The sequence below is a fragment of the Oncorhynchus clarkii genome, chromosome 29 (assembly GCF_045791955.1).
Source record: "Oncorhynchus clarkii lewisi isolate Uvic-CL-2024 chromosome 29, UVic_Ocla_1.0, whole genome shotgun sequence".
NCBI lineage: Eukaryota > Metazoa > Chordata > Actinopteri > Salmoniformes > Salmonidae > Oncorhynchus > Oncorhynchus clarkii.
This window is the reverse complement of record NC_092175.1, coordinates 19,661,799-19,680,590: the sequence shown is the minus strand read 5'-3', so window position 1 is coordinate 19,680,590 and position 18,792 is coordinate 19,661,799. Positions and strand designations below refer to the sequence as shown.

General features: G+C 42.2%; 1 protein-coding gene across 2 annotated transcripts; it reads right to left on the bottom strand.

Annotated features, from left to right (window-relative positions):
- Positions 1-917: 917 nt before the first annotated feature.
- On the bottom strand, positions 918-18,035 carry LOC139387880 (WW domain-binding protein 1-like). Of its 2 annotated transcripts, none has more exons than XM_071134202.1 (4): positions 17,799-18,035; positions 11,055-11,157; positions 10,640-10,807; positions 918-8,083 (listed from the first exon to the last, which is right to left on the bottom strand). In XM_071134202.1, exons 1-4 carry the CDS (start codon positions 17,859-17,861, stop codon positions 7,581-7,583), a joined length of 837 nt encoding a protein of 278 aa, XP_070990303.1. In that variant the 5' UTR covers positions 17,862-18,035; the 3' UTR covers positions 918-7,580. The 2 variants fall into 2 exon arrangements, with proteins under 2 accessions (XP_070990303.1, XP_070990304.1); XM_071134203.1 differs by having other exon boundaries at positions 2,695-8,083; positions 11,094-11,157; positions 17,799-18,008.
- Positions 18,036-18,792: the final 757 nt, after the last annotated feature.

The window sequence follows — 18,792 nt, the reverse complement described above, 5'->3', positions numbered from 1 at the left end:
ACAAGGGGGTACTCCGGGCAGAACAAAATTCAGTTGGTGGTACAGTAACCGAGAAAGGTTGGGAACATTGAATTATAGTTTGGAAATGGGATACTGCAGATACAATCCATTTTAATTCCACGTTCTGAGAACAAGACAATCCACTGCACCTCACACTGCATCTAAACTGTGTCTCGTCTCCTCATGAGCAGTGTTTGAAGACAGTGCATTGCACATGCTGCCTTTTACTCCTGTTAAGCCACTCGGTCTGTGCCTCGTCTTTCCACAATATGTAAAATACAGGAGCTTGTTTACTATATTGATGGTAAACTCGTTTTTCTTGCCATTAAGTTACAACCCTTAGTGATGTCGTTTCCTCACTTGTCAGCTCAGGATATGGGAAAGTAGGTCAATAAAATGGATAATGATCATTAAGATGTACCGTAGATACGAACGAGTCCCATATCTTTGGCCTAGTTTCAACCAAATGGGTGTCAAAGTAGGAATGATAGCAGGTAATGTTGTATTACCGTCACTGAAGGTTGAAGGAAATATTCTACTCAAGTCACGCGATTGTATATCATGAAACCACACATGGTTACGTTTGTGTTCTGCACTAATATTATACTTGGAAGTATTGCCCCCATCCTTTTAGGCATATCTGGCAATGTGGGACTACTACATGTGACTTTGTCCCTAAAGAAGAGCATGTTAGAGGATGTCTTGGGTACTCCTCCTCCGCGTGCCTCAGACACTATCTCACTCTGCCTTCTGATGCTCCGAGCAATAGCACAACTGGTTCAGATGCCTGGGTGGGGAACCGCTTACTGTGGAGTATGTTATGCTCTCAGGTAGTCTATCAAAACGCCAACACTATAGGCTTGAGAAACAACAGCAAACTAGAAAGTTCAAAGCAAAAAACAACAGTACAACTTCAGTTGAGTGCCAAGGTTTGTTTTATTATAAAAAATAAAATACAAATGACCCCTAGAGTACACAGCAGACCCCCACTAAACCAAAGCATTCAAATGTACCACACATTTCAGTGCATTCCTCTATTTGTTTGGCTTGTTCTAGGTGATAATGAAAGGGGTATGCGCTTCTGGACAACCGCTTCCTTTTCAAGCGTGGGTATTTGTGCTGTTTTGGAAAAGTCTTCCCACGCAAATCAACATCCGCTTGACATTATCCAACTATGGTTGAGGGAGAAATGCAAGAAACATCTGGGTTACAAGTGGGTAACAGAGCATCCTTGATTATGGGGCGAGTACATTGTTGCCTTAGTGTTGTATAATTCAAGTGCAACCCACCCCTAAGTGAGACCATGTAAAAATTAAAAATATTCCGGGCTAGCTGAGGTGTCGTCACTCTGCCATCTAGCATTGGGTTATATTGGCTTCCATACAGGTCGCTATCTATATCAAAAGGTTGGGCAATCGAGGAGAAAAAGGCCAGACCTTATTACTATTTAGTCATTGAAAATGCCTCAAATACTAAAAACAGACAGACGTGCTGCGGTTTACAAAGACACCCAATGCGCCATGACAGGGCAACACAAGGGATGGACCAGTGGTAAAAGTACCCACAGAGCAAACAGAATAAACGTTAGTCTGAGGAAAGATTAAATGGCATTAATCCCACAAAAAGCATTCAAAACACTACTTTAACCAAAACAGATGTACACCCCCATAATAATAAAAGCAAGAGTAATATACTTAACAAATTAGAATGAGAGCAAAACATTCCATCCACTATGTCACTAAAGATGAACAGAAAGGTGAAGAATTTACTAGAATGGCTTCATCTTTTCTCCCCTCCCCACACACACCAAGAGGTAACATGAAGATACACATTTACTTTTAAAGCATACACACAAATGACATAGTAGCAATAATGACCATGAATTTTTGTTATATATATATATATATATATATTTTTTAAACAAAGACATTACACATACCAACAGTGTGACAGAAATATTGCTTGTACTGGCAACTACAGACAGGAGTTATTGCAGCATACATCAGTGGGTTTATGTTTTTGCATAGCCTAGTCAGGTACAGTTTATTACAGAGGCGTGTGTCGCTGAAATGAAGAGGAACACTTCGGGTGAAAGGAGGACAATATTCTACAATGACAGAGATTTGGCCTAGTGAGCAAGGTAAATTAAACTTGAGCTGACAACTGGTGCCAATAGTAGATTTCTGATCAGTGTCAAATACAGATGTCCATAAAAAAACAGCATGTTTGCTATTCATGACAATAGGACAGTATGCATATGTAAGTGAGACATCACATGTGGGTTTGAGTACAGTAATTGTTTGGTACTGGCAAACAATCTCAAAATATAAATTGTGCACTGTGCCTGCAGTACATGCGTGGGCAAGAACCCTGCCTCAAAAATGACCAACATTGGTGAGAGTTACCACGCACTCTCTGTGACCATGTTTGGGCCCCCTGGAGGGGGAGGGGTTCCTCATGATTCAGAGGTTTATGCAACGAGCCATGACTCAAGCCACCCCCCCCCAAAAAAAATCATCACACCTGGGGATAGTTACCTCACCAGGGACCATATACCCAACCTGCCACTGGACCTAGCTTGTGCCCTCTTTGCTGGTATACCAGAGAGGCCATGTGGACCAGGTGGGGGGCTTGAGAGGAAAAGAGAGAGATACAAGCTTCTGAACATTGAAAACAAAAGAAAAGATCAATATATTTTTTTTACAAATAGCGTATTATTTACTACAGAAAAGATATCTGAACATAATTGTTTGGACATTACCATGTCTGCAACTGTAGGCAAAGTGGAAAATTACAGAACAGATGAATGGAAGGATGTTTGTCCATGATTGACTGATAGCCCTTTATCTAGGTAAACACGTGAAAGCCAAAGAAGTTTGTTTGGCAATTATCTTGCCCAGTAAGCAATGGGACTGAATCCATGGGTCCCCATTATCCTAATTTCAAAAACAAGAAAACACCTTTTCAATTTCCATTACCTTCATCTATACTGCATCAAAATGAATGCACTTTAGCCTCTACATTTGTAGTTGGGAGATTTCCCCCAACCATTACAAAAAAACATATGAATCACAACAAAACAAGCATTCATGTACATTTTTTTTCTCCCATTTACTAATTCAACATGCTTTCAGGTCATTTCAAATATCAAACTAATGTCCATCATATCCTTTAAACTTTTTTTATCTAAGCAAAATAGGGGTACCTAAGAAGAAAATTCTACATGACCACAGATAACGGAATTTCTCATATGTTTTCTGACTAAATAAATGTTGCCTATTCTACAGGCCACAATTTCTGCAACATATAGGAGTCATGATCTTGTCTTGTGGTTTCACTCTGAGTTTACCACATCCTAGAACAACAAGTTGAGTTGACCAATACATGTCAGACGCTTACACTTCAGACTCCATTTGTATAAAGGACGACTCTGGACTACCAGGGGGGGGGGGGGGGGGGGGGGGGGAGACATGCTCAAACATTTTTTCCATCTTCAAAAAGCATAGGTCTGAAATATAACCACCTACTCATCAAATACAGAAGCCTAAAACACATCTAGTCTACCTGTACCCAACTTCAACTGACCGCAGTAAGGCATTTCCCTATGCCTCAGAATGACCTCTAAACGGAGTCTGTTCATAGGCCTTCTGCAGCTCGATCCTCATGTCTGTTCCCTAGCAACCTACCAAGGCAGCTTAAGGTGTCTTATCAAAAACATGTCCTAATGTGAGAATGAGAACAGGAGTGTGTGTGCATGACTATGCTCTACGACTTCTAAAACGTTACTTCTACAGCATCAAGGCGTCACACTGTTGAAGACAGACAACTTAGATGTAGGAACTTACATTTGAGCCAGTTTGCTACAGCAGGAAAATAATCATGCAGCAACAGGAAATGTGAAAATATAATTCATGGACATTTTTGTAGGGGTTGATACAATCATGTCTGAAATTTCAAAGGGAAAATGACATAACTGCAGAATCCTTTTTAAGTCTCAAATACACGAGGGGGAAAAACAAAAAGTACCATTGCTCTTTATTAAGCTTTACGTATCTGCCTCAAGGCATTTTTCCCCCCAGAGCTTTTGTATTTTTCATTTGCACCCTTCTGTAGACATTGCTCCACTCCACCCAGTACGATGCATCGAATGGGGTTGGAGTCGAGGGAAAATAAACGTGTCACCAAATATAACAATGTGCATTTCATAAGTATTCTATTAAAGTTTATAGAACAAAAGAAGGCCTTAAGGCTGATATATAAAGCTTAACAAAGAGCAGTGATACTAGCCAGAGCAGTGATACTAGCCAGAGCAGTGATACTAGCCAGAGCAGTGATACTAGCCAGAGCAGTGATACTAGCCAGAGCAGTGATACTAGCCAGAGCAGTGATACTAGCCAGAGCAGTGATACTAGCCAGAGCAGTGATACTAGCCAGCGCAGTGATACTAGCCAGCGCAGTGATACTAGCCAGAGCAGTGATACTAGCCAGAGCAGTGATACTAGCCAGAGCAGTGATACTAGCCAGAGCAGTGATACTAGCCAGCGCAGTGATACTAGTCAGAGCAGTGATACTAGCCAGAGCAGTGATACTAGCCAGAGCAGTGATACTAGCCAGAGCAGTGATACTAGCCAGAGCAGTGATACTAGCCAGAGCAGTGATACTAGCCAGAGCAGTGATACTAGCCAGAGCAGTGATACTAGCCAGAGCAGTGATACTAGTCAGAGCAGTGATACTAGCCAGAGCAGTGATACTAGCCAGAGCAGTGATACTAGCCAGAGCAGTGATACTAGCCAGCGCAGTGATACTAGCCAGCGCAGTGATACTAGCCAGAGCAGTGATACTAGCCAGAGCAGTGATACTAGCCAGAGCAGTGATACTAGCCAGAGCAGTGATACTAGCCAGAGCAGTGATACTAGCCAGAGCAGTGATACTAGCCAGAGCAGTGATACTAGCCAGCGCAGTGATACTAGCCAGAGCAGTGATACTAGCCAGAGCAGTGATACTAGCCAGAGCAGTGATACTAGCCAGAGCAGTGATACTAGCCAGCGCAGTGATACTAGCCAGAGCAGTGATACTAGCCAGAGCAGTGATACTAGCCAGAGCAGTGATACTAGCCAGAGCAGTGATACTAGCCAGAGCAGTGATACTAGCCAGAGCAGTGATACTAGCCAGAGCAGTGATACTAGCCAGAGCAGTGATACTAGCCAGAGCAGTGATACTAGCCAGCGCAGTGATACTAGCCAGCGCAGTGATACTAGCCAGAGCAGTGATACTAGCCAGAGCAGTGATACTAGCCAGCGCAGTGATACTAGCCAGAGCAGTGATACTAGCCAGAGCAGTGTGCAGTTTTCTTATTTTTCCTCAACTGTTACCATGCACCTGCAACAAAGACACCTCAGATGTTTGAGTGCCTTTTGAATTTTAAAATCTCAAATGCAACACGTTTTACATTTCCTGAATTGCAGGAAAGTTCTCCTGCAACAGAGTGATCAAATTAAGATCCCACATATTTATGGATAGATATTCAGAATACATCTGTGTCAATTTCCTTTTTCCTTAGATGTTAATAAACAGTGCATCAGTCCATAACCTAATTGATCAGTGCTGTATGAAGGCAAATCAATACCCTAAATAATAAAACATCACTGCCATTTACCCCCCCCAAAAAAAGCAGCTGGACTTGTGTGGTGCTTCTTCTTCAAGGTGGAACTGCACAGTAAGATCACATGCACTCCACACCCGATTCTACAACTCCGCGACGCACAACACTGAGGTACATGCAGTTTATCTGTGTGCAGCTATGCTAACACTACACATACAGCAAAGCCACCCCCACTGAATGGAAAATACTACCATAAATCTCTAGCATTGCTCCTACAGGGTTCACACCACCGCAAGCCAAGGGTGTATGCAACAGCACACTGCAGGCCCCGTGCAGTCATAACATAATGAAACTAGGTACAGGGTGTCTATACTTAAAACCTTGGTTCACTCAGTCCAAGCCCCACACGACCAGGAGACTCGTGATGAAGCTGCGTCACTATCAGGCTCTGGCTGATGCTGGATCAAAACAGCAAACGCCGATTCATCAGTGCCAGCTTGGGGCCAATGGCCTAGGAGTGTGTCGCTATATGTTGCAGACACAACGAATCAGAACACACTACCTACACACAGACAAAAACAAATGACTCATGCCTTCCATGCAATATCCTAGTGCATTGTTTATAAAAGTGGTCTAAAGCCTGGTGAGTTGAGTGCATTACACCAGGGGCCAGGGCACTTTGTGGCTACCCTAAATAAGACTACTCCTCTACACATCCTATAAAACACACAATACACCCATAGCAGCACCTTGGTAGAGCTGTGTTGCTATTAATGTGGGTAATAGTGGCCTCAGCCAAAGCTGGTTTTAGAAAGAAGTAATACAATGACAAGAAAATGATAAAGGAGCAAAGTACTAGAGAGCTGAACCTTCAGTATCCCTGGTAATATCACTGCCGGGCTGGGGGGGGACACAGTCGACCACCGCAAGGCTTTTTATAGACACCAAGTTGCAGGCACAGCGATGGGATAATGTCACAGCTTACAGTCTTGAGTTCACTTGGCCACAGACAGAACTTGGCCGCACATCAAAACGTCTGTTCCAGTCCATTCAATACATTTCAGTCTGGCCAAGTGTTGACCGGAGTACTGGTGGAGTCACGAGGGATGGGAAGCGGGGGGATTCAGGGGGAGGAGTCTGATGTTACTGGGACACAGTCCAGAGATGGAGAGCCTATAAGAGACAGGCACAGCTTCACTTCCCCTTCCCAGCCTCTTCTCTAGATGCAAATAGCCCTGCCGTCACTCCGCGAAGAAACCAGGCACAGGCTAAGATGACTCAGGGGTGACATCACTTTGCAGCTGTCTCCTAGATTACACAGTACACACCCTTACAAAAACAAAACAAGTTCCTTTTGTCACAGTCCGTACACCTTGTTCAGTCCCCTCAGGTCAGGATTGTGTCTTGAAGCATTATTTTCCTGTTTTGACCCTTATGTGCTGGGGCCTAGAGGCCTGTGGGTTGGTGACTGTTGCGGTATACTGTCCTGTCCCCACGCGGGGGAAATGTTAGAAGGACCAGAAGAAAATGTCCAGGCCAGACAGTGGGGGTGGGTAGATGTAGTCAATTCTGTGCCAGCGTCAACACCTCTTCTTATCACCTGGTGGTCTCTAGAGGTTTTAGCCCCTCCCCCATCCAGGAAGACTTAACATTCTTCCTCATCATCCCCATGTTAAGAACTAAACAAAGCAGAGGGACCATGGGTATTAAACAATTAAGTCATTAGCCACACAAAAAAAAATCATATTTCTCAAATAAGAGCTTTTCTTTTTGTCATCTTCATTATGGATCATAACTGAGAAGGATGTTAAACAACAGGACAACCTGGTTAATTTGGTGAGTTATTGTGGGGCATTTCATTTGCTGGTGGTGTCGGAGTTATTGTTATGATGACAATGACAAGAGCTCTCCTGGGTCTCCCTCCCTAAAGCACAGATCGGGCAGCAACAGCAGCCTCTGGGATGGTAGGTGGTGGAGCTCAGACCAGGCGGTCTCCGGTGCTGGTGGTCTGACCCTGAGGTTGGGGCTCAGGGGTTCTCGCTTTGTGTCTGAGGGTGTGGTGGTTATCAGAGGCAGAGCAGCAGTCCCCCGTGGCCCCCTGACACACCAGCTCCTCGTCCTCCTCCGGCCCAGAGCCCTCATCTAGTTGGCAAACACACACCTCAATCCCTGAGTCGCCTGTCACGTGCCTGCGCCGGGTCAGCAGCTCCTCCAATGGGCCTTCAGGGTCCACCTCCACTGGTCGCTCTGATTGGCTGGGCACAGACGTGGCTTCTTGGTCTGATGACGAATTGGCGGTCTGCTCCTCTCTTGGCACGTCCTCTGTTGAGGGCTCCAGCATCAAGACCACTTCTGATTGGATGAAGGGCAGCATGATGGCAGTGGTGGTCTCTGGGGGAATCTCGGAGTAAGGCGGAGGGGGAGTCGGGGGATGACCCACCACCTCTTCATAGTCAGGAAGCTTGCAGTCTGTCCAGAACCCTTGGTGTAAATAAACAAACAGACAGGAGTCAACCATCTTAACCCTTTACACTCATACCCATATACGGTTTGAAAATTGCAGATTTGGGCACCAATACCGCCTGAATTGGAATGAAGTGGCTGTACAGTAATATGCTATAAATGACGTCAGAGCTCAGGCTCTGTGCTTCACGGCGCTGTATAGGTTTTGACTGACCGCCGTTCTGAAACTTGAGCACAGCACATAACAAGTTGCCCCCATCCCTCCTGCAAATTGGGCAACTTCTGCAACATTTTTTGTTGTCTGAGGGAAAAGCTGTAAATTAAAAGGACTCTATTTTGAAAGATGAAACGTCGATTATAATAAATAACGTTTCGAAAGTCATACAATCAAGCCAAACAGTCCAAATGCGAACTTCACATTTCCATATCATATACCGTGTCAACGTCTCTGATCACTATGTTTGATGTACAAGATGACATGGGGTCATACCCTGGGTTGTTCTGAACAGAATGAGCCCGTTTGTCTATTGTGAAGAAACTTTGCAGCAGAACATGCACGACTCATTTCTATGCTTAACAAAATTACGATCCGTTTCTCTGAATTGCCCTGTCAAAGCCTGACACTAAGATCGTATTTTATAACTTAGCTTGTAGTGTTTTCGGTATACCAAAACTTCTGTACTTTTTCGATAGTAGAACATGAAAAATGGTTCGGTACTAGATTTATTTATTTTTTCCGGTACTTCTGTCAAACGTGCAAGCCTGTATCAGCGCAGCCAACCCCTTATTATAGTGCGCACCGTGCCTGCTCCACTTCATTGCTAGCCTACACTGGGAGTCTGGGGTGCATCATGTTAGCTCCCTGCTCATGCTCCACAGAAGTTAACACACTTGAATAATGTGACACAGCATGTAGAAACTTAATTACTGTTCGCAAAACAATGTCCATACAGGCTACAACCCTTTACAATGGACAAAGATACCGGTAGTTTCCAGCTTTGTAGGCTAACTTTCCTTGCTAGCTAGCTGACGGCTAAAAAGCAATTCATTACCATAGTATTTTGTCATAATATGCAAACCATAATGCAAAATATGCTGATTGCTACCAAAAACGTCATTCATTCACTTATTCGGTCTCTCTCACAAAGATTACCTATTGCCTCAGAGAACTGACTGTGCTCCGACAGGTCGCCCCCCTCTTGCCTCGCGAATTACATCATTGCTAGCTAGAGGCAGCACACAGTTTTATAAAAGAAGCCACGTCTAGGCAAATGTTGTTGATCAGTACAGCTTGTCAACTGTAGCCCCATGAAATCAGCCAAAACAAGCTCAATAACTCAATGCATGCACACTCCTATTGAATAGAAATTCATCTGTATTGTGGATAGGCCTAGGCTACATCTTGATGCACCAAGTTTATCAATAGAGATTAACCATTCAAATAAATTATTCCCATTACGTCGTTAGATTGGTAAAAATTCAAATTGACTGTATAACTGATTCATTAAGGCATACACAGACGTCTCAAAAATGTCGACATTAAAATCATTGCAGTTGCACTTAATTAACTCAAAAGATGCACAACGATTGAACAGAGCTGTAGCTGACTTAATCGGTCTGGATCAAGTGCCATTCCGTGGCTTTGGCTAATATGCCTTTTTTTTGCTGTGGTATCGTTTTGGTATTGGGAATTATGATGCTATTGAGTATTGCGATACTAAACCGAGTATCCAAGTAAAAATTCTGATATTGTGACAACCCTATAAACTTGTCATGTTGGTAACAGAAGAAGCTTTCAAATGATGCTCACCTGACCTGATTGTGATTTATTAAAAAAAATGGGCCATTTTTGGATTACGTAAAAAGTAATTGTGTGATGGCGGGGATGCAGTATTCTAAACAACTAGAAGTGTGCTTGCTGTAGTTCAACGGCACAGCTAGGAGAGCAAAAAATATATAACTTTAGTTGAAGACTCTTCTTTGAGTCAAAAAGTGCATTGAAATTACCTAGGAACTGTTCACACTTTGGAGAGGTGTGGCCACATGGAGACACCAGTTAATCCTCTCACTCAAATCCTTGTCATTTTTTTGTCTGTTGCAGCCACCCCACATTTTCCAGGAATATTTTTAGCACTTTACTGAATGTATCCAGAGTATTTTCAGATTTCATTATCAACAAATGCAGCAAAAAAAAAAACTTTAAAAAAACGGTGAATATCAAAATGCACATAAAATCAACAGTATCATGTTTGGATTCAGTCTGTTTTCAGGTGATCTGTTGTGTCCTCAACTTTGGTCTAATCATTTTCCCGTAATCTCCAAACTGTTCCCTTTCAAATGCTACCATGCTTATGCATTTAATATTTATTTTGTAAGAAACATTTCAATCTGGTGTTGAACTAAATAACTAATTGTCAGGCATGGTTCTGAATCTGCTAAGAACCATCTCCAAGCCACTAGGCCTAATTACTCTAAACAGTTGACAAGTGGTAAAGTCATTTCAGGGATGTAATAGGTGCAGGTGGGGGGGGGGGGGTCATGCAATAAGTAGCCAGTTGGGGCTGAGAGACTCACTCAGGTTGAGGGGTGGAGGGGAAATGAAGGCGCTAGAAGCACCCTGGTAGGCCATAAGGCTGATTTCGCGCTGGCGCTGCTCCTGCTGCAGCCGCATCTTGACCCGGCGGTGACGGTAGGCACAGCAGCAACTCAGCATTATGATGAGGGTCCACACCAGCCAGAACCCTGCAAAACAAATCATGTAGATACATTCAATCAACCCATTTTGGCCAATGCTAATTTGTTTCAGCACCATTGATTTCAGCATTACTACATATTTATTTGTCAAATTGGAGTGACTCAATGAAAGTGACAAATTCAGAGATTCCCATAATGAAGAATATATCATGTAAAAATCGGAGGAAAATAAATATCAGGAAGAGGGACAGTGGTGCTAGAAAGGCAAGGATAGAAGAGGACACTCAGAACATACACCACAGCTCGTAGTAGTAGGTGCAGCACTCCGTCTCACCGCAGCAGTACCCCATCTCACACCGGTATTGCTCATTGTTCACTCCAAAACAGAACTCCTTACCCTAAAACACAAACACACAGGCATGCTATTCAGTGACATCTCTCTCACACACACACAACTGGGAGAAAATCTCAGGATTATGCAAACATGCTCAGCTGTTTGACAAAGTTACATTGGCATTTACTGCACAAAACACTAACAAGCAAGCCTGCAAAGTCACAGACCCACTTTCACTGTGGATGAACATTCAAATAGCATTCAATGCGTTAAATCAAATGAGAAAATAGTGCATTCTGAAAGTATTCAGACCCCTTCCATTTTTCCACATTACGGCCTTATGCTAAAATTGATTCATTCAAATCCTCAATCCACACACAATACTGTATCACATCCGGCCGTGATTGGGAGTCCCATAGCGAAGTGCACAATTGGCCCAGCGTTGCCCGGGTTTGGCCATCATTGTAAATAAGAATTTGTTCTTAACTGACTTGCCTAGTTAAATTTAAAAAAATGAATAAATGTGAAAACAGGTTTAGACATTTTAGCAAATAAAATAAATTAAATCGGAAATACCTAATTTACATAAGTATTCAGACCCTTTGCTATGAGACTCGAAATTGAGCTCAGGCGCATCCTGTTTCCATTGATCATCCTTTTTCTACAACTTGGGAGTCCATCAGTAGTAAATTAAATTGATTGGACCTGATTTGAAAAGGCACACACCTGTCTATACAAGGTTCCACAGTTCACAGTGCATGTAGCACTCCACCAATCAGGCCTTTATGGTAGAGTGGCCAGATGGAAACCACTCCTTAGTAAAAATGCACGACAGCCTGCTTGGAGTTTGCCAAAAGGCACCTAAAGGACTCTGACCATGAGAAACAATTCTCTGGTCTGATGAAACCAAGATTGAACTCGTCGGCCTGACTGCCAAGCGTCACGTCTGGAGGAAACACGGCACCATCCCCACGGTGAAGCATGGTGGTGGCAGCGTCATGCTGTGGGGATGTTTTTCAGCGGCAGGGACAGAGACTAGTCAGGATCGAGGGAAAGATGAACAGCAAAGTACAGAGCTCCTTGATGAAAACCTGCTCCAGAGCACTCAGTACCTCAGACTGGGACGGAGTTTCACCTTTCAACAGGACAACGACCCTAAGCACACAGCCAAAACACAGAAGTGGCTTCGGGACAAGTCTCTGAATGTCCTTGAAATGGCCCAACCAGAGCCCGGACTTGAAACCGATCGAACATCTCTGGAGATCTCTGGAGCTCTCTCTTAAAATAGCTGTGTAGCGACGCTCCCAATCAAACCTGACAGAACTTGAGAGGATCTGCAGAGAAGAATGGGAGAAACTCCCCAAATACAGGTGTGCCAAGCTTGTAGCGTCATACCAAGAAGACAGTGAGGCTGTAATCGCTGCCAAAGGTGCTTCAACAAAGTACTAAGTAAAGGGTCTGACTACTTATGAAAATGTGGTTTTAATTTTCTTTTTGATAAATTTGCAAACATTTCAAAACCTGTTTTTGTTTTGTTATTATGGGGTAATGTGTAGATTGGCGAGGGGGGAAAAAAATAAGTGATTAGTGTATCAATTTTAGAATAAGGCTGTAACAAAATGTGAGAAAAGTCAAGGGGTCTGAACACTTTCTGAATGCACTATAGGTGTTGCATTGACAGGTAAGTGACATCCCCTGATTATACAAACATATCATAGAAGCTGCCAAATGCAATCAAGTTGTTTTAACTAAGTCTAGCAGGGTAGCATTTTAACCAGGTACTGTGACAGGCTAAATAAAACTGGTTTGTGGCCAGTAGCTAGCTAACAGTTACAGCAAGCTATATGCATCGCTACCAACAAATACATAAAAGGAAAAATGCAGTTACTTAGCTAGAAAGCTAGCTAGCTCACCAGTCATTTTGCGTGCTGTGTTTACTGGTGGTAGCTAACAGCCAGCTATCGAAGTGACTTGTTGTATACTTCAAAATAGTAAATTGTCCAGTAGCTACAGATAAAATCTCACTATGTCTACAAAATATTATGCTTGCAAACATTAGCTAGCTAGTTTAGTGGACCGCCACATTAAATTTGTTTTCAGTTTGGATATTCGAAGTTTGCTCGTCAATACCTCGCCCACTGAAGGTCCTAGGAAGACGAGTGATATAAGTAGAATCAGATAACGGTAGAGAGCAAGGGTAAACCTTTTTCCAAATCCACCCCATTTTTCAAGAAGTGACTTTGTTGGTTTAAAAAAAAAAAATGGGGGAATATTATACATTCGAGGCTAAAGGACCATCTTAAAAGTGCCATCAGCAGAACCTGGTAATTACAGGATTTAATCAATTAAAGCTGCAATAATGTTCTTTTTGGAGAACTGAAAAATCACATAGAAAAGTGAGTTATAGATCTGTCATTCTCATTGAAAGCAAGCCTAAGAAGCGGTAGATCTGTTAAGTGCGCTATTTCTATGCTTCCCGTTGTTTTTTCCCCGTCTCACTTTTGTACACCAGCTTCAAACAGTTGGAAATACAATATTTGTTGTTGTGAAATATATATTTTCCATAGCAGATTAGATGGCACAATTATTCTCAACACTATACTTACTTGTGGTTACAAACTGATATGACTGTAGGCGAACTATTAGATTTCTGCATAGTGCACCTTAATGCCAACTTTGTCCCCCCCACAACAATTACATTTTGATACTTTATTTTAAAAGGTGTTATGTAAAAATTACAAGATCATAAATCGACCTATGATCTTCAGTTTTTCCCCTAGGATATTTTTCAGCAGCGGTGGGAAAGGTAGGGGTGGGTTCTTTGCTGGGGGAGATTTTTAAAAGAACGACTGACAAGGTCACTTCTTGTGACTTAAAAAACATCAACATTCTACTCTCAAAATGTATTTTACGTTGACACCATCTGAAATAACTGATGCGCACCATTAGCAATGTAGGGAGATGAGGCACAAGCGATGGCTGTACGCTCATGGCTCTCATTTGCGCCACTGCTTACCAGTTTCTACAAATATACGTTGTAACTTGCCATTTTTTATTAAGTTAGGTCTAACATTCAATACCTTCCTATCCATTTGAGCGGTGGGTTCCTTTACCTCTCATGAAAGGTACACCTTTAGTTTTTTCCCCCAAATAATTGCCCTTAAATGTTATACATATTTAATCCTATCACAATTATGGTAATTTCTTTAAAAAAAAAAGTTTGTATTTTTTTTTATTTTACCCCTTTTTCTCCCCAATTTCGTGGTATCCAATTGTTGTAGTAGCTACTATCTTGTCTCATTGCTACAACTCCCGTACGGGCTCGGGAGAGACGAAGGCTGAATGTCATGCGTCCTCCGATACACAACCCAACCAGCCGTACTGCTTCTTAACACAGCGCGCAACCAACCCGGAAGCCAGCCGCACCAATGTGTCGGAGGCTACACCGTGCACCTGGCAACCTTGGCTAGCGCGCACTGCGCCCGGCCCGCCACAGGAGTCGCTGGTGCGCGATGAGACAAGGAGATCCCTACCGGCCAATCCCTCCCTAACCCGGACGACGCTAGGCCAATTGTGTGTCGCCCCACGGACTTCCCGGTCGCGGCCGGTTACGACAGAGCCTGGGCGCGAACCCAGGGACTCTGATGGCACAGCTGGCGCTGCAGTACAGCGCCCTTAACCACTGCGAATTATGGTTATTTGTTCACGTACAGATCTTTCTTTTTTTTTAATATAATTTCTTATCCAAATGACATACAGTGCCTTCGGAAAGTATTTAGACCCCTTGACATTTTCCACATTAGTTATGTTAGAGCCTTATTCTAAAATGTATTAATTTGTTTTTTCCCCACATCTACACACAATACCCCATAATGACAAAGCAAAAAAAAAAGTTACATTTAGCTAATTACAAATAAACTGAAATGTCATTTACATAAGTATTCCGACCCAGCATGATGCTACCATCACCCTGCTTCACCATAGGGATGGTGCCAGGTTTCCTCCAGACATGACGCTTGGCATTCAGGCCAAAGAGTTCAATCTTGGTTTCATCAGACCAGATAATCTTGTTTCTCATGGTCATGGTCTTTAGGTGCCTTTTGGCAAACTCCAAGCGGGCTGTAATGTGCCTTTTACTGAGGAGTGGCTTCCATCTGGCCATTCTACCATAAAGGCCTGATTGGTAGAGTGCTGCAGAGATGGTTGTCCTTCTGGAAGGTTCTCCCATCTCCACAGAGGAACTCCGGAGCTCTGTCAGAGTGACCATCGGGTTCTTGGTCAACTCATTAACCAAGGCCCTTCTCCCCGATTGCCCAGTTTGGCCAGGGGGCCAGCTCTAGGAAGAGTCTTGGTGGTTCCAAACTTCTTCCATTTAAGAATGGTGGAGGCCACTGTGTTCTTGGGGACCTTCAATGCTGCAGAAATGTTTGGTACCCTTCCCCAGATCTGGGCCACGACACAACCCTGTCTCAGATCTCTATAGACAATTCCTTCGACTTCATGGCTTGGTTTTTGCTCCGACATGCACTGTCAACTGTGGGACCTTATATAGACATTTGTGTGCCTTTCCAAATCCTCTCCAATCAATTGAATTTTTCACAGGTGGACTCCAATCAAGTTGTAGAAACATCAATGATGATCAGTGGAAACACTGGAACTCAATTCTGAGTCTCATAGCAAAAGGGTCTGAATGTAAATGTATTATTTAATAAATTGGCAAAAAAAATCTAAAAATCAGTTTTTGCTTTGTCATTATGGGGTACCATTTGTAGATTGCGGAGGAAAAACATTTTTAATCCCTTTTAAAATAAGGCTGTAACAAAATGTGGAAAAAGTCAAGGGGTCAGAATTCTTTACTAAGGCACTGTACCTGTAAAACCACTTGATGTTAAGTCACAGACCTCCCTCTTTCATAGTACACCCATTAGAATTTCATGAATATTTACAATTTTTTGTCCTTTTTTCAATAACTCACTGTCCACGAGCTATAACCTGTCTTAGGTACACCTTTTACTTTTTTCCAAATTTCTCCATTTTTTTTTAAAAACAGATATTTATACTATTACAGCTGTGGTTATTTGTTCACGTACAGATCAACATTTCTTTTCTGTAGCTCTATATGAAGATGGTTTTGAAATCTGAAGCAGAAAAATCTTTTAAATATTGCACATATTTAACATCATGTGTATACCACTAGGTGGAGCCATTGACCACAATACCTCTTACCCTGTGGACCTACTTGTATTGACAGACACCTCTCACTGGCACCACCAGCTGATTGTCTTCCCTAATCCCCATGTACTTGTCCATTCCGTCTGTCATTGTTTTGATGAAGGCCGAAATGTAAATATTTTATTAGTAGTTTAAATAAAATAATTATTTTTTAGCGTTCAACAAGTGTTAGTTGCATAGGGTGGATAGTTGATTGAATGAGCTATAATTACTTGTCAGAGGAATGATTACAAACATTATGGTATTGTCCAAATGGGGAATTTAGCCAAGACACCGGGGTAGGAACCTATTCTCTCACAAGAAGTAGGCCTACCATGTTAAGCTATTCAATAACCAGAGCCAAGATACCCATTTCTTGCCCCTTCTGAAAAACTACATCTTCCACAGGAATGTCATTGGCACAACACCTAAAACATATGCACTTGTGGAGATCAAAGCTTGTGGAGACTGGTATCAGCAGTTTGAAACTTCCACCTAGCCATTAAGAGGGCAAGTTGGAGGGACTGACCTAACGTCAAGTGGTTTAACACATAGGTCATTTGGATAAGAAACTATTGAAAATGAAATCTGTATGAGAACAAATAACCACAGCTATAACAGGATAAATAGCTTTTTAAAAATTAAGGAAAATAATTTTGGAAAAATTAAGGAAAATAATTTTGGAAAAATTAAAAGTGTACCTTTCATATGAAAAGTAAAGGAACCCACCACACTTGTCTGTAGATCATATGGATAGGGAGGTAAAAATGCAAAAAAAAAATGCACATACATTTTTGTGCAGGAAAGTGGTAAAATCATTAATACAGCATGGATGGGGGGTTAAATATAACACTCGTAGTAACTAAAAGGTAATCTTAACAAAATATTGGGCCTTCAGCTACTGAAGGCCCGATGCAGTGTGTATAATCTTTATATTAGGTCTAATTCTCCTGAATTGGAACACAATGTATATTTTTTTACTTTCACGCAATCACCGGTATTGTACTTTTACTAAGGTCGCCTACACCACCCGAGCGCAAGAAAATAGCATATTTTCTCCTTTACCCCCTCTTAAAGAAAACTCTCGGTAAAAAACTGTGTGAACCTTCTTCTCTACCATCATCATCCTAGGAACAATTGAGCAAATTCAAAATATCGAAAGCAAAAAAAGGTATACTGCGGTGCTCTACCGGACAAAATAACCGAACGTTAGGGTAGCTAGCTATTGTTGGTTTATCAACTAATTGTACCAATAGTTTAAAAACTTCGGATAATATCGTAAGTATTTGAAGCTATAAACATAGTAGCTATAAATATATCAACAAACACACGATTTGCCAAACTGACGTCACCCAAAGTTGGAGTTGCTAGCGAGCCATGCCCAAGTTCCTTTGTGGGGAAACAAAAAGGCACAATAGAAGGCCTACTTCCAGCTGCGATCCACGGGCTTGGTTAAAAGAACTTACCGCGCTATGAACGTAAACTGCAGCTTACCTGTACCAAACAGGTCCCGGTGCAAAGCAGACCTACAATGGATCCCAGTGTTTTCTGTGGCATCTTTCTGGGTTGTTGGCCAACAACACGACGGGAATCATATAGCAGGTGATCCACAACGTGTGAAATGAACAGCTAATTCAAACCGTTACGTACGTGACATGTTTTGTCTCTGTCGGAAGGCGTTCAGTGACTCAAATCCCAACCAGAGCAGAGATGTTGCACTAGCCACTGGATGGCGGTGTTGTCATGCAACTGGAGAAGTCTTTTTGTGCAACTTGTAAAGTGGCACTCCTGTCTCCTTTTCACCCCATTTAACATCGGATTTACTTAAAAGGTGTGTGTAACAAAATGAACAGCTCAATAGGTGGTCCATGACATATATATATCATGACATATTGGGAAAAAGGCAAATGACATTACGACTTCCCATCAAACCAACTCCTTCAATGCCCTACTTCACATGTCCAACTCATTCCACAGAGGGCCAAGTGTGTGTGTTTTTTTCTCCCCCTTGTACTTGATTGATGAATTAAGGTCACAAATTAGTAAGGAACTCACCTGGTTTTCTAGGCCTTAATTTAAATGGAAAAACCGAAAACCTGCAGACACTCTGCTCATCATGGAATGCGTTTGACAACCCTGCCCAAATCCTTGAAGTTTTCAATTGTCAAAAAAAAACTAAACAATTTTGCTTAAAACATACATTTGTTTACCCTTTAATGTGTGTACTTTACTGTAATATCAGTTTTCAAAAGGACAAATAAAACACTTATTGGAGGACATAATACACTGCTCAAATAAATAAAGGGAACACTAAAATAACACATCCTAGATCTGAATGAATGAAATATTCGTATTAAATACTTTTTTCTTTACATAGTTGAATGTGCTGACAACAAAATCACACAAAAAGGATCAATGGAAATCAAATTTATCAACCTATGGAGGTCTGGGTTTGGAGTCACACTCAAAATTAAAGTGGAAAACCACA

Coding starts and splice junctions, on each gene's coding strand:
- LOC139387880 (XM_071134202.1), bottom strand. CDS start 17,861: ATGCCACAGAAAACACTGGGATCCATTGTAGGTCTGCTTTGCACCGGG. Junction 11,158..17,798: donor CCGGGACCTGTTTGGTACAG/GTAAGCTGCAGT, acceptor TTTGTGTTTTAG/GGTAAGGAGTTCTGTTTTGG. Junction 8,084..10,639: donor CCCTCCACCCCTCAACCTGA/GTGAGTCTCTCA, acceptor ATTTACACCAAG/GGTTCTGGACAGACTGCAAG.